The sequence below is a fragment of the Impatiens glandulifera genome, chromosome 5 (genome assembly GCF_907164915.1).
Source record: "Impatiens glandulifera chromosome 5, dImpGla2.1, whole genome shotgun sequence".
NCBI classification, from domain to species: Eukaryota; Viridiplantae; Streptophyta; class Magnoliopsida; order Ericales; family Balsaminaceae; genus Impatiens; species Impatiens glandulifera.
Genome location: NC_061866.1, coordinates 43888784 through 43911222, shown reverse-complemented (window position 1 = coordinate 43911222; position 22439 = coordinate 43888784). Strand labels below are relative to the sequence as shown.

The 22439-nt window shown below is 31.3% G+C and overlaps 4 protein-coding genes across 4 annotated transcripts; 1 reads left to right on the top strand and 3 right to left on the bottom strand.

Annotated features, from left to right (window-relative positions):
- The first annotated feature begins 12760 nt into the window (after window positions 1-12760).
- LOC124938009 (protein DMP2-like) lies at window positions 12761-13461 on the top strand. The gene has a single exon (XM_047478364.1). The coding sequence runs from the start codon at window positions 12802-12804 to the stop codon at window positions 13357-13359; it is 558 nt and encodes a 185-aa protein (XP_047334320.1). The 5' UTR covers window positions 12761-12801; the 3' UTR covers window positions 13360-13461.
- A 159-nt stretch (window positions 13462-13620) lies between these two features.
- Window positions 13621-14694, bottom strand: LOC124938008 (putative TrmH family tRNA/rRNA methyltransferase). The gene is made up of 4 exons (XM_047478363.1): window positions 14389-14694; window positions 14220-14324; window positions 14001-14127; window positions 13621-13904 (listed from the first exon to the last, which is right to left on the bottom strand). Exons 1-4 carry the CDS (start codon window positions 14608-14610, stop codon window positions 13693-13695), a joined length of 666 nt encoding a protein of 221 aa, XP_047334319.1. The 5' UTR covers window positions 14611-14694; the 3' UTR covers window positions 13621-13692.
- Window positions 14695-15656: 962 nt separating this feature from the next.
- On the bottom strand, window positions 15657-16502 carry LOC124938010 (peptide methionine sulfoxide reductase B5-like). The gene is made up of 2 exons (XM_047478365.1): window positions 16340-16502; window positions 15657-16124 (listed from the first exon to the last, which is right to left on the bottom strand). The coding sequence occupies exons 1-2, from the start codon at window positions 16432-16434 to the stop codon at window positions 15818-15820; spliced, it is 402 nt and encodes a 133-aa protein (XP_047334321.1). The 5' UTR covers window positions 16435-16502; the 3' UTR covers window positions 15657-15817.
- Window positions 16503-17898: 1396 nt separating this feature from the next.
- LOC124938007 (S-adenosylmethionine decarboxylase proenzyme 4-like) lies at window positions 17899-19280 on the bottom strand. Its single transcript, XM_047478362.1, has 2 exons — window positions 18615-19280; window positions 17899-18528 (listed from the first exon to the last, which is right to left on the bottom strand). The coding sequence occupies exons 1-2, from the start codon at window positions 19264-19266 to the stop codon at window positions 18155-18157; spliced, it is 1026 nt and encodes a 341-aa protein (XP_047334318.1). The 5' UTR covers window positions 19267-19280; the 3' UTR covers window positions 17899-18154.
- Between the last annotated feature and the right edge of the window lie 3159 nt (window positions 19281-22439).

Below are 22439 nucleotides of genomic sequence, written 5' to 3'. Positions count from 1 at the left end.
ACGGGAAGATTACCTTGAATTGAATGGTGAACAATAGAACTAGAATGAGAATGAAGGAGGAAGATAAGAACTCTTAACAATCTAGGAGCATTTGAGAATTATTATTGGGAGAGGAAGGAAACACTACAAGAGTTTTCTACCAATTCATTTCATAACAATAACTAATCTTTATACTATTCTATCTGTAATCGCCACTAACAGCTACTCAAATCAATGACATTAGCCCTACTTCTTCTCCATCATAACACTTCCCTACTCCATAAAACCTACAATAAAATTAATAATTTCAATTATATATTAGATTAATTATAAAATTTAACTTTCAGTTATCATATTATATTAATTATAATATAAAACTTAACCTGCAATAAAATCAAGAATTTCAAATATATATTATATTAATTATAAAATGTAACTTTCTGTTATCCCATTATATTAATTATAAAATAGAAAAAAATGTAGTTATCATGTTTAGCATTAAATACTAATTATAAAACATTAAAACCTACAATAAAATTAAGAATTTCAATTATATATTATATTAATTATAAAACTTAACTTTCGGTTATCATATTATATTAATTATAATATAAAACTTAACTTTCAGTTATCATATTATAATAATTATAAAATTTAACACAAAAACAATAATTATGAAAAACATAAACTGTATAACTGCAATTAAATCAATATAATAAATCAACCCAATTTTTCATCTTTTTCATCTAAATATTTGTTTTCATATAAATAATTTTACATCAACAAGTTTCAATTTAAGAGAGAAGAGTGATATTCTGCCTATTCAGTTTCCTTTTGCGGCTTTTAGCTCTTTTTTCTCAGGAATTTTATCATTTTAGGCTTCTAGCTCTTTTTTCTCAGAAATTTTATCATTTTAGGCAACTACAACAACATTCTATCTTTTGAATTCCATCTCGGTTAAAGTGAGTAATAATTAAATTATATTAACATCAATTTCTCTATCAACATCATTATTTCAATAATTAAATTGGTAAATGTTATGTTTCAACAATCTATTGTTCACTGTTTTTTTTTCCAGGAATTTGATCATTTCAGGCCGCTGCAACAACGTCCTATCTTTTGAATTCGATCTTGGTTAAAGTACAAATAATAATTAAATTTTATGACTAATTAATAAAATAAAAAATTTAAATGCATATAATCTCTTTGTTCTTAGCATAATATTTCTTTTTCTATTTTCCAATTTATTTTATTATTATAACGTTCAATTAATTATTTATTATTTCTCATTATTTTTCAATATTTATCTTTATTCTCATTTTTAATATATTCATATTATATTAATAATTTATTATTATTATTAACATATGATATATAAATATTTTTTTTATAATAAATGTGTTTGTTATGTCCATAACATCTAATTTTTAAATATTTGGTCATTTTTTCAAATATACTTTCGTTAATTATAACAATCCAATTATTCACTTAAATATTCTTAATGTTTTTATATAAAAAAATGTTTTGCATAATATATTAAATTTTCATAAAAATAACTATTTTTACAGAAGATGGTGAATCTATTAAAAGTTAATACATGATATTTATTTTTAATCATAAAAGAATTTTTTTAAATATATTATATTTATTATTTCTCATTATTTTATAATATTTGTCTTTATTCTCATATTTAATATATTATATTATTTAATTTTTTATTATTATTCAATCTATATTTACATATAAATATTGTTAAAGTTTTTTTTATGTTTATATTTTATACTAACTATTATAATGTCAATTCATAATATCAGAAAATGGACACACAAGCCTCCATTGGAATTCTAGATTTGACTACGGATGACAACTACAAACATTTAGTTGCAAGAGTTATGTACATGTGGGATGCAATAAATACTAAAAAAAATAAAGAATTGCTAAGTGTTGATTTCTTATTAATAGACAAGGAGGTAAGTGTGTTTAATATTTTGTTATATATTAATGTATGTTAGTGCAAACTAACATGTAATTGATAGGGTGCGGTTATTCACGTCAGCATCGATCGTCAATTTGTTCCAAGACATCGAAACTTATTAAAGGAGAGTAACATGTACATATTTCAAAATTTTCGAGTTGTCAAGTCAAACGCTCAGTACAAACCAGTTCCAAACTCTTTGAAAATTTTGTTTAGCTACGGGACAACCATGAAGTCTGAGATTCTAAATATTCCGAGATATAAATTTAATTTTTCTGATTACAAGGAGGTTATTTCTAGAAGTGACAATTGCTCACAACTAACAGGTAGTGTTTTGATTAACTATTGTCTTTCATTCATTTTTTTAACTTACATTTTCCTTTTTTATGTTATAGTTATTATAACTCGTCTTATCAGTTTGGGCTCTAAGACTTTTAGCAAAACTGGATATAACACAGTTGCAAAACGTGGTTTAAACCTTCAATTTGATAGGTTGGTCATTTATAAATCTATAAGTTAATTGAGTTTTTTTGTTTTTTTACTCTATTAAATATTTTAATTTTTACCTTTTCTATGTGTTATTTTATAGTGGATAAGATATTAATCTAACTTTATGGGGAAACATAGCCGAAAAATTTGAATTTGTTGAGGGATCTAACAACCAAGATCCTATCATAATAGTTGTGACCGGCTTACTTGTCAAGTTATACCAATGTATGAATTGTAAAAAAAATATGCTTATGTCTTAATAAGTTTGTGTTAACCATTTTTATGTGCTTTCAATAGGTCATCATGTCCTTTCTTCAACAACGGCCACACAAGTTTTTCAAAATCTAATGATTCCAGAGGTGTTGACTATGCGAGAAAGGTTGATATTGTCTTTCTTTAAACAATACTCTTTGTTTAAATATTTGTTGTTTTAATGACTATTATTTTTGTGCCACCTTTACTCAACTAATTGTAGATTTGCTGTCCATCCATCTCAAGTATGTTTGTTGGATGATACTGTTGAAAATTCGATGTCTTTACAAGATGAGATGATGAAAGATCGACACACAATTGAGGAATTATACAACCTATTGTCAAATGAGGAAAGCAAGGTTGGTAAAATTGGTATTTCAATATTTTATAGTTATCTTACTGGTTTATTGGTTAACAGGAATGTATACGTACCGTTGAAGCGACAATCAATAATGTATGCAACTACAATGGTTGGTTTTACTACTCTTGTGATGATTGTCGCAGAAAAGTAACGCTCGAGGGTGATGTTTTTTTTTGCAACTCATGTGTTAAAGTTACAAAAAATCCTACTCCAAGGTGTTTATTTTTGTTTATTTTTGTCTCTTTGATCATTAACAAACTATATTCATATATTTGATTATATCTATTTTGTTTTTTCATTAATTATTTTGTATCCATTTTAGATATAAATTAGAGATTGAGGTTGGTGACGAGTCAGGAGCTGCACTATTTGTGCTTTTTATAGAGTTGTCAATAAGTTAGTTAATCTAACTGTTTCAGATTTGTTACAATTACATCTGAGTTGTGACAAAGATTTACCATTGCCGTTATCATCAATGTCATCGCGAAAACTTGTGTTCCAAGTTAAAATTACTGATTACAACCTCAAGAAAAAATCACACAATTTTACAATTATAAAAGTGTTACTCAACAGGTAAACATATTTTGGATATCTTTATGCTCAACTTTAAAACGTGTTTTATATATTAAATTAAATTTTGTTAAAGGAGGAGCATCAATTTCAGACAAAATTGTTGAAGAAATACTTTTTAATTTTTTTTATCAAATAAATTGTTTTTTTAATCTGTTTTAATGTTTTATTTAGATATTTGAAACGTTTATATATATTTGATTAAATTTTATTAGAGGAGCATCAATTTCAAACAAAGTTGTTAAAGAGGTACTTTTTCAAATTTTTGTGATCAAATAAATTGTTTTTTTTATTATCTATTTTAATGTCTTATTTAGGTTTTTGAAATGTATTTTATATGTTAATTAAATTTTATTAGGGAGGAGCAGCGGACAAAGTTGTTGAGGAGATAGGACGAAAAAGACAAAAAATTTAGTTTTTATTTTTTATTTTACAATTTTTTAATTTCATTTTATGGAAGTTTTTTTTATTAGTATACATTATTAACTATTATTATAATATAGGATATCTTAAATTATACTAGAGTTATACATTTTTTTTTTATGAATGTTTGTTTAATATTGTGTTAACTTAAAATTTTATTTTGCTTTCAATAGTTTAAATTAAATCAAGCCTTTTGGTTTGTATTGTATTATTATTATTTTCAGTTTTAATCAATCATTCTTTTTTCTCACATCATGTATATATTTCATAATTAATTTTACATAAATATATTTTTCCTTACATAATTTTTTCACAATTATTTATATATTATTTGTTTATTATTTATTTTTATACAATTTACTTATATTATGAAACAATTAATAATAATCAATTTATCTTTTCTATTTTTTTCTCTGATTATATATATATATATTATATATTTTCTCTTCATATAAATATATTCTCTTTTATTAAATTAAATATTTTATAAAATTTCCGTTTATATTTTTTCCGTACAACGTAGGGTTTCATACTAGTTTGTATTATTTTATATGTTAGGGCATTTGTAGCAGAATCCTTAAAATGTGTTCTATCTCTATTATGAAGATAAATAATATAAAAGTTGTAAAAAAATGCTTGATCAAATTCCCTATCCTTATAATTTTTTAGGGATGATGAATAGTGAATCTTTATATTTAGGGATTATTGTAGCATCCCTAAATAATAAAATAATATATTTTCTCTTTCATGAATATTTAAATATATATGAATAAGTAATTAAGTGGTTGAGGTGGTTGAAAAGTTGGTTGTTTTAATGAATATTTAAATGATATATGGATAATGATAAGGAAGCTGATGTAAAATAATTTATATTTTGATTATCTAAAATAGGGATATTATTATTTTATATTATTTTTAGGGATACAAAATAGGGAAGCTGGTACAAATGCCCTTATACAACTATATACTAGCATGATTTTTCAAAACACCACAATTTTGCCTAATTCATCAGATCTCAAACTATATATTTTTACATTTTCTTAATTCACTCAAAAATATTATTTCACTATTTCTCATTTTAGAGTAACTAACATATTCATTGTTACACACAACCGAACTGTATATCATATGACAAATATTCTCATTTCACCCAAAAAAATCTCTTCATTATTGATCTCTTATAATCACTCACTCACTATTATTTTCAGTATTTTACACCACAACCATCTCATATCATTATAAACTTTTCCTATTACCATAATCACTTCAACTAACTAATATAACATTTAGTTCCCCAATTGTCTTTATTATGAATTATGAACATTTAACTATTACACCACTGTTAAGTACTAAAAAATTACATACCACTTTATAAAATTAAAATAATTATTTTGATTTATTTTTGAATAAAAATATCAAAATAATTAACCCAATAGCCCAAACCCAATTTAAACAATTAATTAGACTAATTATCGTAATAATTAAAGCCTAATTAATTAAGGAAAATATTTAAAATAATAAAATAAAATTATTTTGATAAATTTTGTACTCATTTATCTTAATTTTTTTTTAGGAAAAATCAAAGATTAAATAAATAATTTAGGATGAAACGAGGTACCCATTTCATCTTCTAAAATTATTTATTTGACCCTAAAATATACAAAATAAATTGGTAAAATAGTTGCCATGTTTACTCTGATATTTTATGTATTCAAAATATCAAAAATAGAGCCAAAATGATGAAAAAAAATTCAATTATAAACAAACCCTTAAGGTTTAAATAAAAAAATAAAATATGCGATCCAGTGTGACCAAAATTATGAGAACTTAGCCCAGGGCTAACCCATAACCGATAGGTTTATATACCCAGACCGGTAATCTCGACCAATGACCGAGAGTCCTTAACACCCAAACCAAGTGTCTTTTGACCCCGACCGATAAAAACAGACCTGAGGTCTAGGACTCCGATCTTAAGGCCCGTTTAGTTCCACTTTTCAAAATCCAAAATTATTTTTGTAATTTTAGAACCCCAAATCATTTTCTGAAAATAAAGAAAAAATTAGAAAATGATTTCAAAATATTTGTTGGGATATTTTCAAAAAAATATTTTGACTAAGACATTTTTGGTGTTTATTTCTAAACCTTAACACCCTTAAATATGTTCTTTAGGTATAATCCTCCATAGTTATCATCAACACCAAGTAACAACATTTATATGTTGTTGTTTCAATATTTTAAATAATGTTGAAACATAGAATTATGACTATGACCAAAAGAATAATTGATAAAAACTCAAACTTTATACAACTAATTTTCAAAAATCAACTTTATAAGTAGAGACAATTTTTAAAATGGGTACGGAGGATGAAACGCGAAAGCCTTTTTGCGAGTATCACCAAAATACGAACTAAAAGAAAACTCTAGTCAATACGTTTGTACATATATGACAACTTTTATTAATTTTCAAAATTCAATTGACGACTCTGTTTCAAAATAAATAAACTTTTAAATTATTTATGTTTAATTAATTTAAACTAAATAATTTCTAAAAAATCAAATTGTGATTTTAATTATTACCATAAATTTTCTAATTATTTAAAATTTAATCCTAAAATTAATTATTTTTTAATTAAATTCAAAAGCGGTAAAGAATTAATGATTTTTTTAAAAATAATTTTTTATTTTAAAAGAAAATTTCTGACACGCAAATTAAGGTTAAAATTCTCGAATCTCGAACTTTTCACGGAAACCAATATAAAAAGTTTTTTCGATAGTTACAACTACTTAAGATTGCTGATTTATTTTTATAATTTAGGTATGAATATGTAATTAATATATTTAACAATTAAAAATAAATTACTCAACTTTTATTAATATATATATATATATATATTCTCAATTCTCAATCTTTTTCCTATCACCTCATATTTTTTTAATATAAAAAGAAAATATAATTAAAAAATTAATTCAGTTCTATATAAATATATTATAAATTATTATTTTAATAAGTTATTATATATACATTTAATATATAATTATCTATATATAAAATAATTAATAAAATTAATTATATATATATAATTATTTATTAAAAATAATATAAAGTAAAATTAGAAAGACAATATTTTGACATTCTTAATTAATACATATTCATTCATTTTTTAAATATATATATATATATATATTTATATTTATTAAGTTTGAAAATAATTTTAAAAAAAATATTTTGGTATAACGTAGACACATATCTGTTAATTTAGGGTGAGTTTATACTTAAATAAATCAATTCGATACATTTTATCTAACAAAAATATTCAAATCGTCATCAACGTCGTCAACTGGTTCGGAAATTCTTCCCATTGTCTTTCCATTTGTTTTTCATTTGTCTTTGTGACTCAAGAGTTTGTCTTTTCATTTGTCTTTGTGCCTCGAGAGCTTGTCTTTTTGTCTTTTGCACTTCTCTTTTAGTCTCAAGTGTTTCTCTTTTTGACTCAAGAACTACAACCTTCAGTTGTTCTCTTTCCAAAGTCTCCTCTTGTAATTCAGTACGCAACTTCTCAACCTCTTGTTCCCTCCGCTGAGATTGACTTCCACCACGCAAATATTCTCTAAACTGGGTGAGCCTCACGTCGAATCTCATTCCAATGACCCTCTCGTGCCCTTGTTGTTCAAAAACGTTCTCGGTCAGCTCATAATCGAATATATCAAGATTTCTTTTGAGCGTCTGATGCATCGCATCCTAACAAAGAAACAAAAGTTGATTAGTTAATTATAAATTAATAAATAAAAGAAATATGAAGTACACTTACAATTTTCTCTTGTATATGGGGATCCACCACACGAGTAGAGTCGTCACCTATTCCTTTTTTACCGCGTGTCTCGTAGAAAAGGTCAATGTGTGATGGCCCTATACCCGTAGTCCTCTCCTATAAAAATTAGATGTTAGTATGGTTAATTATCAAAATATAGTTAACATATTATAATGACTCTTGAATAAATATACTTATAATTTTTGTTGCCACATGAGAGAATGACACACTCTCCGCATGATGTGTCATTCGAAGATTCTTCTTATTTTGTGAATTCCGCTCACTTTTTACCTATTTTCGAAAACATCAATTAATATTTAGTTACATTATAAACAAGGATGTATAAAGTTTAGAATTTAAAGATTCACCCGAAAATCTTCTTAGAGAAAGTGACGATCCAAAATGCAATTTCAATCATCTTCCGTATATTCATTCGGTTTGTGTGCTCTGATAGTTGATATATCCCCATCATTAGCTTTAACATGATTCCGGTTGATATCACATCAGTACTTATTCCAAACCACTTTAACATGTTCCATTATCTGTTTCCGATAATACTCAATAGGTTTCGACACTACCTCAAAACGATTATACAAAGACACGAGATTAATTATTATTATGTATTAGAGAATGAAAGTTAATAAAAAAAGATATTAACAATATATATTTATTAAATTAGAGAAAATATTTTTTTTATAACTTATACCCGTTAATTTACGGTTGAATTTATACTTAAATGAATCAACTCGATACATTTTGTCTAAATCGCTCACAGCGAGCGATCCGCAAATACTTGCATCCAGAATTAAGGTATATATATATATAAATGTTATATATATAATTATGAGAAAAAGATACTATAGAAATATTATATAGTTTTGTTGGTTAAAATGCTAAAGTTATATGGTTAAAAATGTTGTTTATTTAATTTGTTGTTAAATATAAAATATTATTAACAATTATAAATATGTTATACTTTATAATTATGTTATAAGTTCTATAGACTAAATATCACATTTTTTTATTATTTTTTTAAATTTAACACACCAATTATCCATATTTAGATATATAATACTATTATTTATTAAATGATGTCCTTAAAAATATGAATTTATTATTTTTTTCATTTTTATTGGAATTGAATATGATTAATTTATTCACTTTTTCAAGACTTCAAATTTTAAGTTAATTGATGTGAATGGATGATGTAAAAAGCTTCAAATTCCTCCTTGTATATTGTCACAGCCCAATCTTCCTGGCCCAAGAAGAGGAGGCTTAAGGAGAATGTCACGACCCAATCCTCCTGGCCTAAGAAGAGGAGGAGGCTTGAGCCCTCTTAAGCCCAACCCAAGGAAGATTCTAGACTGGAAGGAAGCTGGAAGGAAGGTCCTTGATTAGCGCACCTAATTGAGAGTTAGAAGGAATTCCTTGATTAGTGCATCACTAATTGACATATAAAAGGAATGTCCTTAATAAGGAATGTCCTTGATTGATAATTATAAGGAATCCCTAAATTAGTGCACAATCAATGTAACAGCTAGAATTAGTCCTATAAATACCTGTGAAGTATTGCATTGTAAATCACCAAGTATTCGAGTAATATACTATTCTTTGTAAGAGTTACTCTCTCTCTCTAGAATTCTTGTGTCAATTATATTAAACGCCGAGTGTTGCGTCGAGTAAGGCTGACTAGTTACTCGTTCTTGCGAAGATCGTAACTAGTGCCGCACGGATCGTTAGTGAAAAGACTGAGCCCGTGACAATTGGTATCAGAGCTGAAATGACGAAGAGATCGGAAGAAAATTCAAAGGTCGTGGACGAAGTAGAGAATCTTCCCCACGGGACCGGAGAAGATGGTAGGAACTCTCGCAAAGTTCAGACGGGAGGAACCAAAGCTACCAAAGAAAGAGAAAGATCAAGAGATGCTATCGTTGACATTATCGCCAGGTTGGAGAAGGTAGAACTCACCGTGGCGTACGGACAAGATAATGACGGGGACCTAGAGGAACGCATTGCCGAGCTTGAGAAGGAGAGAGACGAGCTCCGAGGAGGAATGCAAGGTGCCCTGAATGAAGGTTTGTCCAAGTGTCAAGAGCAAGCTCAGATCGTGGAGCAGACCCTCCTTGGTAAAATCATTACCTTGACCGAGAAACTCGAGGTAATGTCATCTAAATTACAAGCCACTGAAGAGGATGTGGCGTTACTCAAGAAGGCGGTTGCGCAAGAGTGTGGACGTGCGCCTGTAGTAGTCCACAATCCGATAAGGATAGATGTTCCAAGGCCTAAAGCGTATTTAGGCGAGAGGAATGCGAAAGAGATCGACAACTTCTTATGGAGTCTGGACCAGTATTTCAAAGCACTCGGCCTAGTAGAAGAGGCGAGGAAGATAGATACTGCCACAACATACTTGGAAGACACCGCAATGTTGTGGTGGAGGCGAAGGAGTAGCGACATTGAAAGAGGTACGTGTTCTATCAATACCTGGGGTGAATTCAAGGAGGAACTTAAGAGACAGTTCTATCCTGAAAACGCCATTCGAGAAGCAAGGGCCAAGTTGCGGCGACTCTCACACAAAGGGAGTATTAAGGAGTATGTCAAGGAGTTCATCGCTACTCTCCTTGAAATCCCTAACTACTCAGACGACGAAGCCTTGTTCGCCTTCACTGATGGTCTACAAATGTGGGCAAAGCTGGAGTTGGAACGACGTGGGGTCCAAGATCTAAGCACCGCTATTGCCGCGGCTGAATCCCTTTTCGAAATGAGAAGGCAAGAGAAACCAAAGTCGATCTATGAGAGGATTGACAAGGGGGAAAATGGTGGAAACCATATCTACAACAATGAAGACCCAATTAAGTCTACCAAACCCAATGGTAGAGAAGATCGGGAGGAGAAACATGTAGAGAGACCCCGGATAAAGTGTTTCTTTTGTGAAGGACCGCACAAAGCAAGAGAGTGCCCTATGAAGAATAAACTATCAGCATTGATGGAGGAGCAAGAACGCGTTCACGATGAAGCTCGATTGGGGTCGTTAAACCTACTTAGTGCCGTTACAGCAAAGTTTGATAAGTCAAAGTCCGCGAAGAAAGGACGACTATTTGTGGAAACTAGAGTAAGAAACCACATGGTTAAAGCTTTGTTGGATACGGGAGCCAACAACAATTTTTTAGAGGTAAAGGAGGCGAGAAGACTGGGGATTAAGTACACTAAAGAGAAAGGGTGGCTTAAAGCAGTCAACTCGGCACCAAGTGCGACTTATGGAGTTGCTCGTAATGTAAAGATCAACTTGGGGGAGTGGACCGGCCTTCTGGATTTCTCCATTATCGACATGGATGACTACAAAATGGTTCTCGGCATAGAGTTCCTAGACAAGGTAAATGCTATCCTACTCCCTTCTGCCAATATGATGTACATTCTAGAGCAAGGTAATACTCGCACAATACCTCTAACAAGAGAGGGCAGGAGAGAAACTAGGCACCTATCTGCCATGCAACTCTCAAAAGGTGCGGAGGACACCTACCCATCATCTTTTGTCATTGTGAAAGGAGATGAGAACACTGCGTCTAAAGAGAAGATACATCCAGAAGTTACAATCTTCCTAGAGAAAGGTCACGATGTAATGCCCGCTGGAGTATCAGAGAAACTCCACCATAAGAGAGAGGTGGAGAATAGAGAAGAGTTAGTCAAATGTACTAAACCATCGGCGACGGTTCTTTATCGCATTAAACCTCCCAAATTGGAGGAATTGAAGAGGCAACCAGAGGAGTTTCCATTCAAGAAAGAGAAGTGCGAAATAGCCAAGAACGCCAAAAGAATGAAGAAATGGGAGGAAAAGAAGAGAAGACACTTGGAGTTCGGAGGAAACCGAGTGATAGTAAAACTTCTCCTCCATCAAGAGAGACAATTTTCCAAAATTCATAAGGGGCTTGTGAGGCAATTCGAAGGCCCTTTCTTAGAGAAGAAACGGGTTAGAAAGTCAGCACGTCGCTCAAAACTTTTGTCTCATGTGGAGACATCATCCAGGCCTACAAGGAGGAAGCGACGAGGACGTCGCCAGATTGAGTGGGGGAGAATGTCACAGCCCAATCTTCCTGGCCCAAGAAGAGGAGGCTTAAGGAGAATGTCACGACCCAATCCTCCTGGCCTAAGAAGAGGAGGAGGCTTGAGCCCTCTTAAGCCCAACCCAAGGAAGATTCTAGACTGGAAGGAAGCTGGAAGGAAGGTCCTTGATTAGCGCACCTAATTGAGAGTTAGAAGGAATTCCTTGATTAGTGCATCACTAATTGACATATAAAAGGAATGTCCTTAATAAGGAATGTCCTTGATTGATAATTATAAGGAATCCCTAAATTAGTGCACAATCAATGTAACAGCTAGAATTAGTCCTATAAATACCTGTGAAGTATTGCATTGTAAATCACCAAGTATTCGAGTAATATACTATTCTTTGTAAGAGTTACTCTCTCTCTCTAGAATTCTTGTGTCAATTATATTAAACGCCGAGTGTTGCGTCGAGTAAGGCTGACTAGTTACTCGTTCTTGCGAAGATCGTAACTAGTGCCGCACGGATCGTTAGTGAAAAGACTGAGCCCGTGACAATATACTTGGAGGGTGAAGATTGGGATAGGATCACAATAAATGTACCATCATATTTTAATAATTATGTAAAATATAAATAATGCTGGACTGCCTTCTGCATTAGAAAAAGATAGATTTTTTAAACTAAAATTACTTATGATTACAAACTTTAGTATAATCAATTAAACAAATTAGTCAAGCTTCTCCAATTGATCTTCCCATGAGTAGAAGCAAAACTAATCAACACTTGTAATTCAATCCAACACATTCTTCTTTTCTTAGAAGCAATTATCACTTTCTCATCTCTATATAAAGTATAATCATCCATAGAAATAATCAGAAACATAATAATAATAAGAAGCAAAAAGATGGCCAAGTCCAGCAAGAGCATGAAAGACATGACACTTACAGGTCTAGGCAGCTTAATAAAACTCCTTCCAACAGGGACAGTTTTCCTCTTCCAATTCCTAAACCCTGTCTTAACAAACAATGGTAACTGCCACCCGATCAATAAATACTTATCGGGTGCCCTAATTTCAGTTTGCACCATGTCTTGCTTCTTCACCACCTTCACAGACAGTTACAAGGGTAGTGATGGGAATACCCATTACGGGATTGCCACCTTCAAGGGCTTGTGGCCTTCCCCCTGTTCTGATTCTGTTGACTTGTCCAAGTACAAGATTAGGTTTGGGGACTTTGTTCATGCTTTCTTCTCGTTGATCGTGTTTGGTGTTGTGTCTCTACTTGATTCAAACTCTGTTGAGTGCTTTTACCCGAGTTTTGAATCTACGGAGAAAATCTTGCTTATGATTTTGCCTCCTGTCATTGGTACTGTATCTGGAACTTTGTTCATGTTGTTCCCTACTAATCGTCATGGCATTGGTTACCCAACGAGCAAGGAAACAGATAATGAAGACGATCCATAAACCTTTTTACCCTTTCTGTTTGTGTTATAATTTGTATGAAATGAATTGTTGATTTCTATCCCCTTTATAATTATTCATGAAAAAAATCATGTTATTATCCAATTTCTACCATTTCAACAAGCTAATGAGAAATGATGTCAGTTCACTATATCCCACCTTCTTGAACTCCTACTTAAATCAAACAAAGTAATCTTAATGGAAATCAAACCCGAGGCTTTCCAGGGTGAAGTTAAAACTATATAATTGAGTAATAACTAAAAAAGTATGTACCCAAATGGAACCTCCATAATAAACAATCAGGCCAAAAAGAAAGAAGTGAATTGATTTCACTCTTCATTCTTCTTCTACAAATAATGCATCAAGAAGTGAATTCTTACTGTTTTCATCTAATAACCCGTTCGAATCATTCTCTCTTTTCAGTCTCCGCTCCTCAGCAACATTATCTGCATCGTCTGCGCAGTAGTTCCTTCTTCCTTGTTTCGCAGGTCTATCCGCCACCACATATTTGTTTCCATCTCTCGATCTCTCAGAGAATCCTGCCCAAGCTGAAAAGAAAACCACCCTTTTCCAAATTAGTATGCAACTAACTATCTGATATCAAGATTGCTGAAGGTGCTCTGAATACTGTAAATTGAAGTTACCTCCAAAATGATGAAGAACAATGGAAGCTGCTACTGTAACATTCAAGGAAGCAGTGCCACATCCATACTGTGGGATATAGACAAAGAAGTCACACATTTCACATTCTTTTGCAGAAAGTCCAGTTCCCTGCCAATGGAAAAACCCACAAAGAAAGTTAAGATCTGAGTTGGATCAACAGACTATTACAAAAAATCTGATGATTATTCAAGAATTTTAACCTCATTGCCGAGGAGAAACGCAGTGCTCTTCTTGAAAGGTTGCTGATTTACAGCAACTGCATCATCAGTGATCTCCACACCGCATATATCGCAATCTCTTTCCTCCTACAAAAAAGATCATAAGCAAAAACCCTAAAGAGAGAAAGGGAGAGGAAGAGGGTTTGATTACCTTGAGGTAGCGGCGAGCGTCGGAAAGAGAGTGGAAATGGCGGAATCGGACATGAGAAGTGGAACCGTGGCTGCCAAAGGCGTTGAAATCACGTCGACCGACTAGAACTAGCTCGGTGACGCCGAAGGCTGTGGCGCTGCGAGCAAGGGTGCCGACGTTATGCCTCTTGGCTATGTTGTGAACAAGAACGTAGCTTTCGAAATTCTTTACTTGGGTTTCCATCAATTCAACACACAGGGGACAGGATTGATGATGATCGCTTTGCCGCCGCCGTCGCTGGAATCATTTAACTAACCCGCTTCTTCTTCTTCTTATAGCTTGTTTCATCTAGGTTTAAAACATTACAAAAGAACTAGTTTTTTTTTTTTTAAAAAAAACGACAGCTTTTTCTTTCTTGAAGACATTCATCAAATTTAAATCACTGATCATAATTAAAATTTTAAACATATATATATTTGAATTCCAAGCAAAATCACGGTCATATAAAGATGTTTTTGTTATATCGTGATTGAGCAAAATTCTTTGTTATGTGAATAACTACTTTATTGTCACATTATAATAGAATGAAAGTCTTGATTTAAATTTGTAAATATTGAAAAATGTAGGTAACCCATTGCCATTGGAGTTTGCATACGATTGATGCCAAATATCAATATTCAGATTCTGCCAACAATCGAGAGACAATCGTATGCTTCTTTGTCTTTCAAGATATCATCGCTTGTCCAAATTTGACGCATAATCAGAAACTAACCTTCTTTTTCTTTCGCATTCATGACCATCTTTGTCTAAATTATTTCTAATCTTCCTTGTACATTTGCAAGAAGAATTTGGTTCAACAAGTCTGTACTAATCCCATAGTATTACCATCTTTGAGAAGTATTTCTCATTTTATAAGTTACCCATATTCATAACATACATGTCTCTTTATATTTGAAATGCTAAAGGATATTGTCATTTTTGAAGAACTTAGTACTAATTGATGGTTCTAATGGTGTTAAAGAGAAAAGAACCTAAGAACGTACCAAACTGTCCACAACATGAAATCTCGATGCATCCCTTCGCTCCAGCACAAGTAGGTAATGATAATAGGAGCTCCTGTGTTGTGCGAGAAATTGAGATTAAGTGGATCGTCGTTATATTTCTTTGTATCCTTTAGTAGTAGTTGTGTTCTAATTTTTTATGTTGGATCTAGACTAAAGAAAACTGATGATTTAAATGTAAAAGTTATTGCGAAAAATGAAGATATGTTCTTATAAGGGTCACAAATAGAGACAGAAAGGGGGATGACAAGCAACCATATGATCATAATTCTTTTCCTTTTGTTCATGTTAAGCCATTAAAGCTCTTTAAGTAAGTAATTTCTTCTCAACAAGAGAAGTAGAAGAGTTCATTTATTCAACATATATCATAACATTGACTCCATTAATACTCAAACAGCAGGAAGAAACTTCACAGAGACACTGTTGACACAATGACGTTCATCAATCGGGTTCTTGAACCCTTCTCCTTTGAAGACATGCCCCAAATGTCCTCCACAAGCAGCACAAGTGATCTCAGTCCTTCTCCCATCAGGATCCGCCGTTCTTACAATTGCTCCAGGAAGACCCTCAAAGAAAGCAGGCCATCCACAGCCGGAGTTGAATTTTGTACTCGATTTATACAGTGGAGTATCGCATCCAGCACAGTTATAGATTCCATCATCATAAAACTTATCATATTCCCCTGTACCTCTGGCTCTGCAAAACATAACAGATTTCATGAATCTAAAACCTAAACCTAAAGCCTAAATTCAGTCAAACCCTCGTTGGGTTCTGTGAATTGAAGCTAAATCTAAAGATATGTTGATTCAAAAGTCAACCCAGATGCACAAATTTGTAGAAATGGGTATGGATCTAAACCAATCAGACATCTGACTCTGAAGGACAAATTTGATAGGAAAATGAATACTTACTCTGTTCCTTTCTGGCGGAGGATCCGAAATTGTTCAGGAGAGAGAATTGCCCTCCATTCTTCCTCCGATTTCTGAACCGAACCATCGGACGCCATAGCTTACTCTGCTTCTGATGTTATTCAAGAACTAAGGATTTATCTTTTCTATGTTTATATTAGAATGAACCCGTATAGCTGGAGAGATGAATATGGCCGTGAATATGAGACATGTTCCATTTTCTATATTTTCATTAATAATTCATTTTAAAATTGTCTTAAAAAAAGAATTATAAAGTTGTTAATATAATTAATAAATTGTAATTAGTTACTTCCCCATATTTTTTCATTAATTTATTTTTAAAAATAAACTATATACTATTAAAACAATTCATAATAAAATATATTAATTATTTATATTCATTATTTCTTATAATTAAGAATAAAATCTCAAACATTCAACCTCTTAAGTGAATTTTATAAGTTTTTTTTAACATACCATTTTTTTTAATTATTTTTTTAATCATTTCTTTATTAAATGTATTTAATTTGATTTTTCATGTTTTTTAAACGAGTCAGGATCTTCTGTTGTCAAAATCCCATGTTCCCTCTCACAGGGGAAGGGTAAAAATGAAAAAAAAATTATGTGAAAAGACTGTTTTGCCCCTCCCATATGAGAGAGAACCGGAGGAACCGAGATATTTGGCATCAGAAGATATTGTGTTTTTAAACAACTATATTTTTTGTGTTTATCATATTCTCCATATTTTTATATGAATCATCGTCTATCAATGTGAGTTTTACTATTTTGACTTGCTCCCTCGCCTGAATGAATAAAAAGCTCGTGGGATTGACGTGAGGGAGAGAAGAAAAGCTTACCGAGGAGATCAGGGATGAGGCTTCAATCGACGACATTCCAAAGGTAAGACGATGACGAAATTCCTCTGAGAATCAGGTACAAAAACGTATTGTCGCCGCAATTCAATTTAAGTAGAAAATTCTCTTTATTCCTCAATTCATACATATTTCATACATTCCCCTCCTAGGGGATTTTTTGATATGTTTAATATTTCAACTTATTTAATTTTTTATTTTATGTAGAATTGCTTACATGAAATATAATTATATATATATTCCTTTAACTTAAATACAAATATATCATAATTTGTTTAAAATTTTAATAGTCTTAACAAAGAGAAATAATAAGAGTCTCATAACATAATAAATATTTAGAGTTTAATTTCACTAAAAACAAGTTTAAGTTGGAGACGATGATCATGCGATGATGCAACCTAAAAAGAACAATTAAACTATTTTAAAATTATTTTACATTAAACTATTATATCTCTATATCATTTAAAAAAAATAAAGAAATAAAAGATACATAAACCCCTCCAACTTTAGGGGCAGTCCTCTAACACATGTTAGTTTTCTAAATTTAAATTACTAAATAAATAAATAATATTAAATAGACATGTCAAAATTTCAATGTAAATACATTAAATCTTAAGGTTAGCAAAGAAATAAACAAAGAGAGTGACAAAAAAAGAAAAAAAAAAAGGTATAAAATTGAAGAACATGATAATGAAATAAACAAGAAATTAGACATATTTTTACTTTCTTTCTTCTTTCTTTTTTTGAAAACCCCACCAATATGGAACCAAACACAGGCAGGCTCGATCTTAAGTCAACCCCACAGTCCCAATCCATAATCATCATCATCATCTCTAAAATAATTTCCTATTCTAACTTAATTAAACTCATCAAAACAAAATACATAAAAAAAAAACAAAAAAACTTAATTTGTGATAAACATCATCAATCCTCCCAAACATATTAATCAATTCATCCTCGTACTGAAAGTTTGAAATACAATGTTTTCATTTGTAGGAAATTCATCCGCCACACAGCTTCTACATTTATATCCCATCGGCTTCAAAGCGCCGCCAATCCTCGCCCACAAATCCCTCCTCCCCGCCGGACACGTCAGCGCCACCGACATAATCGCCGGTCGAAACACTTGCACCGCCTTCTTCACCACCCTACCCACATCATAAGCCGACCCAATACACTCAAAACTCGCATAACTAAAACCATCCTCCGGCGTGACATGGATCGTCGAGTACCGGTCGCCGTCGATCCCATTCATCGAATACCCACATGGGTCGAATGCAAAATCGCAGATTAAAGCATTTGGATTTATGTCTCCAATACCTAAATAGAAATAATTTAGTACAAATTCATGACATGGGTAAGATCAATCAAGATCAAATTGATCAATTTATGTCTCCAATACATACCTGTTATCTCTGTCATTTCTTTTCCGGCCAAATCACTTCCTTTCCCATCATGTGGTCGCCGGAAAAACTTACGAGCAAGAGTCTGATCTAATTTGGTCATACAAACTTCAACAGTGTAAGTATCGCCGGAGAAATTGTCCAACAAATGAGATTCATCAGCTGCGGCGAAGACATGCCAAGTCATGGAAGGTAAATTGGAGGGCATAACAGTTGCTTTCTTATAACAAAGATGATCTGGTAAACTTTCTTCTAAATAAACAACTTCATCTTTGAAACTTGAATGTGGGTAAGGTTGAGAATCAGGGAAGATGAAGCTACCACGGGTGTATTTACATCCGCAAACAGAGAGACCAAGATCACGGGCATGCCGGATAAATGGACGAACAGATTTAAGTAACTGGGTTGTTCCACATGTTTTGATGATGATTTTGTTTGGATAAATGAATAAGCTTGATTCAGAAAGAACATATGAATCAAAGTAATGGTTGGATACAGCAGAGACTACAGTGCACTGGACTAAATGGAGAATGGATTCAAGGGTTTGGAAACAGAGACGGCGAAGACCCAGATCAGATGTGGGTGAATGATCTTCATCGTCATGGCCTGTGAATTGAAGTTCTAATCTTTTCTCAAATCCTTCGAAACCCGCCATTGATGATGATGAAGTGGATTGGGAAGAGAGAAGGTGAGAAAGAGAAGTGGTGGGTATGGAGATATATATAGTGGGGGGTTAAGTAATGAAGCATGGCATGCGAGATTCAGACGGGCATAGAAGAAGAAGAGAAGGGGGGGCATCATGAGTGGAAGATGATGGTTTCATTCTTTTGTTGTTTTGAGAGATCTTTCATTAGACAGCAACATTCAAACGTAATTTATGCCCACGCCTACTCTACTTGTTCACTCTCTCCCTCTCCATATTCAAACTATTTTTTTTTTTAAAGAAACTTAAATTAATGCCATTCTCATTCATGCCAAAATAGTTATAATAATATTTAGTCACTATTTAGTTGACTTATCATGTGAATTAATTCAGATGATATTGCTAGTGCTGGTCCTTAAGTTTGGGCTGCCCTAGAACCTTTTTCAATTCTTAGGACAAAGAAACCAAGAAAAAATATTTAGAGAAAAATGGGATTTAAATGAAAATTGCGTACTATATAGTATAAGTTTGTGTCTGCCCTAACTCGTGGACTTAATAGACTTAATCGAGATCCAGTTTTGAATATCGCCTAAGCATTTCATAGAAATGAGATACAAACAAAATTTATAATAGGGTCAACTATGAGAGTAATAAATTGAAAGTGGCATCTCTATGAGGGAAAAGATCTTCACACAATATAGCATGATATTGATATTTAGTCTGTCCTAACCCGTGGACTTGTTAACCTTATCCTGAGAACTAGTTTTGAGTAACGCCTAATCAGTTCATGGGAATGAGATACTTGCAATATCATTTTCGAACTTTTCAATCAATTCCAAAGGCGAAATTAATAACTAAATCGAATAATCCGTGGAGAAAAAGAAACAAAATTTATAATGGGTAAACTATGAGAGTAATAAATTGAAAGTGGCATCTTTAGGAGGGAAAAGATCTTGGCACTATGTTAGACTTAATTTTTTTTCTAGAACCTTGAAGTTCTTGATTGAGAATTTACCTTTAGATTGTTGTAGGTTCATACATTTTGATTTATTTGTAAACTTATTTGGTAATATTTTGTCTTTAAGTTTGGACCCGGTACAACCAATACCTAGATCGGACCTTCTTTACGAGCTTTTTTTCTTTTCTTTAGAGTTAAATTTTTGATAAATTTTTTGCGAAAATCTTATAAGTTAATGAATATTTAAGTAATAAATGAAAAGAAAAGAGTAGTTAATTAGTTAAGGGAGTGCTTGAAAAGTTTGAAGTATTGTAATTATAATGTGTACTATGCAAAGAGATATAGATAGGGACATAATTATATAACTAGATGGGGCTGTTAAATGACAACAATTATTAGAGCTCCTAACCGGAGGCAAACTTAACTTTCCATTTATAGATTGCTCTCAGCTTCTCAACTCCCATGGCCCCAAATCATATAATTTTTTTTTATTTAAAAAAAAAATTAAAATAAACATAACAAATTTTAAAAGGAATCAATATGTGGGGAGGGGACAAATTAAAAAATTGTCTATAAAAGAAAGTAGACAGGTGGTTTTATAAATATATATAGAAAAAAAGAAAGATAGAAAAGCAGGTTTGGGACGTGCCCAAATAAATCATCAACTGTTTTCTTTATTTAATAGAGAGATAGTTAATAGCATGAAATAAAAGAAAAGGAATCAGGCGTGACTGATAAATATTATTAGTATTATAGCTAGAACGAGAATATGTATCAAATTACAAGGGGTCCGTCCGTACGTGAAATCAACTGCATTTTATTATTTTTTTAATATTTGTATTGTATGACCAATTAAGCATGCATGCAATGCAACCATCCTAACTAATACCCAATTTTTTTATTTGAGGTATTATTGTAAATAAGATATATACACATCACATTGAGTTTTTTTTTTTTTTTTAAATTGTTAATCCTTGATGTCGTGAAATCGAGATACAACGAAATCGAGATACAATGAAGTCGAATTATTAAACACAAATTATGACTATTTGTCAAAATTAAGTTATTATTATAAACAAACGAAAAAAATCACCCAAGAGAATAAATCGAAAATATCTCAAAGCTGGAGGAGCATAGACTATCACTTCCACAGAAGGCACGATACTATGAAATTGTCACTCCGAGTACCTATTTTGTTATGTTGGGTATTTGGTATTTTTTCAACTTTATATGATTTTCTTCATTGATTTATTTCGAGTTTTTATGTGAATATGTGTCATTGTTTTTTAAAGATCTTCTAACTTTAGTTGAATGAGTAGTCTTAATTTTTATTAGAGTGACATATATTTATTTTATTTGTTTGTGATTTTATTTATTGTACATATTGTTGTAATCTTGTAGATAACAAAACATCTGCCACATTTATGAATAACTGATTTTCAACTCTAACTTTTAATATATTTTTATAATTTTTTCTTCGACGGTCATAGTCTCACCTCAACTTATCGTGATATTAGGTTCTTAACTCAACTCTTACCATTCAAGAGAACCCACGGTTTAAAACTCTTACCTTTTAAGGAACCCACTAAGATAGCTCAAATGACAAAAAATATTACATCTAATAAACCAAATGTCATTCCATTCCGAACGTATTAAGTTGAAGTAGATGTGTAGGAGTCATGCTAACTTTGTAAACTGAAATAAACTTTTACTACTTAAATTAATTACTAGGTGGTTTAAAATTTGAATTTTTATATATTTTTTTTTAATATTTTGATCTTAATCTTAAGAATCAAATTTGGTTAGATATAAACCTTCTTTTCAACAACAGATTGACAAAATTTTGATAAATTTAAATTACCATGATACTTCAAATTAAAATAGCTTTTACTAAAAGATTAAAAGTTTTAAGTTCAAATTTCACTAAAATATCTTAATTTAATTTAAATGGAAAGTTATACTAGTCTATTAAAGTGAATGAACCCTTCATAAGAAATGTTACATTTTAAAAAATCACAATTCACGTTACTACATCTATCTAGGGTAAAAAAAATGGCCTGTACATATCATTTTTGTAAGTAGGCTTGTGTCAAAACTATCTGATATTTAAGGATATAAGAATATATATAGTTTACATATATAGATATCAAGATTTATCAATGAGTTAAGGGTTTATAATTCACAACTTTTATCTGTATAATATATAATTATCCAAGCAGATATAATA

What these genes read in the sequence shown, in the direction of transcription:
- LOC124938010 (XM_047478365.1), bottom strand. Translation starts at nt 16,434, where the DNA reads ATGGCGTCCGATGGTTCGGTTCAGAAATCGGAGGAAGAATGGAGGGCA. An exon ending in CTCCGCCAGAAAGGAACAGA is followed by an intron (nt 16,125 to 16,339) that starts GTAAGTATTCAT and finishes TATGTTTTGCAG; the next exon opens with AGCCAGAGGTACAGGGGAAT.
- LOC124938008 (XM_047478363.1), bottom strand. Translation starts at nt 14,610, where the DNA reads ATGGAAACCCAAGTAAAGAATTTCGAAAGCTACGTTCTTGTTCACAAC. An exon ending in ACGCTCGCCGCTACCTCAAG is followed by an intron (nt 14,325 to 14,388) that starts GTAATCAAACCC and finishes TCTTTTTTGTAG; the next exon opens with GAGGAAAGAGATTGCGATAT. An exon ending in CGTTTCTCCTCGGCAATGAG is followed by an intron (nt 14,128 to 14,219) that starts GTTAAAATTCTT and finishes TTCCATTGGCAG; the next exon opens with GGAACTGGACTTTCTGCAAA.
- LOC124938007 (XM_047478362.1), bottom strand. Translation starts at nt 19,266, where the DNA reads ATGGCGGGTTTCGAAGGATTTGAGAAAAGATTAGAACTTCAATTCACA. An exon ending in AGAAATGACAGAGATAACAG is followed by an intron (nt 18,529 to 18,614) that starts GTATGTATTGGA and finishes ATTTCTATTTAG; the next exon opens with GTATTGGAGACATAAATCCA.
- LOC124938009 (XM_047478364.1), top strand. Translation starts at nt 12,802, where the DNA reads ATGGCCAAGTCCAGCAAGAGCATGAAAGACATGACACTTACAGGTCTA.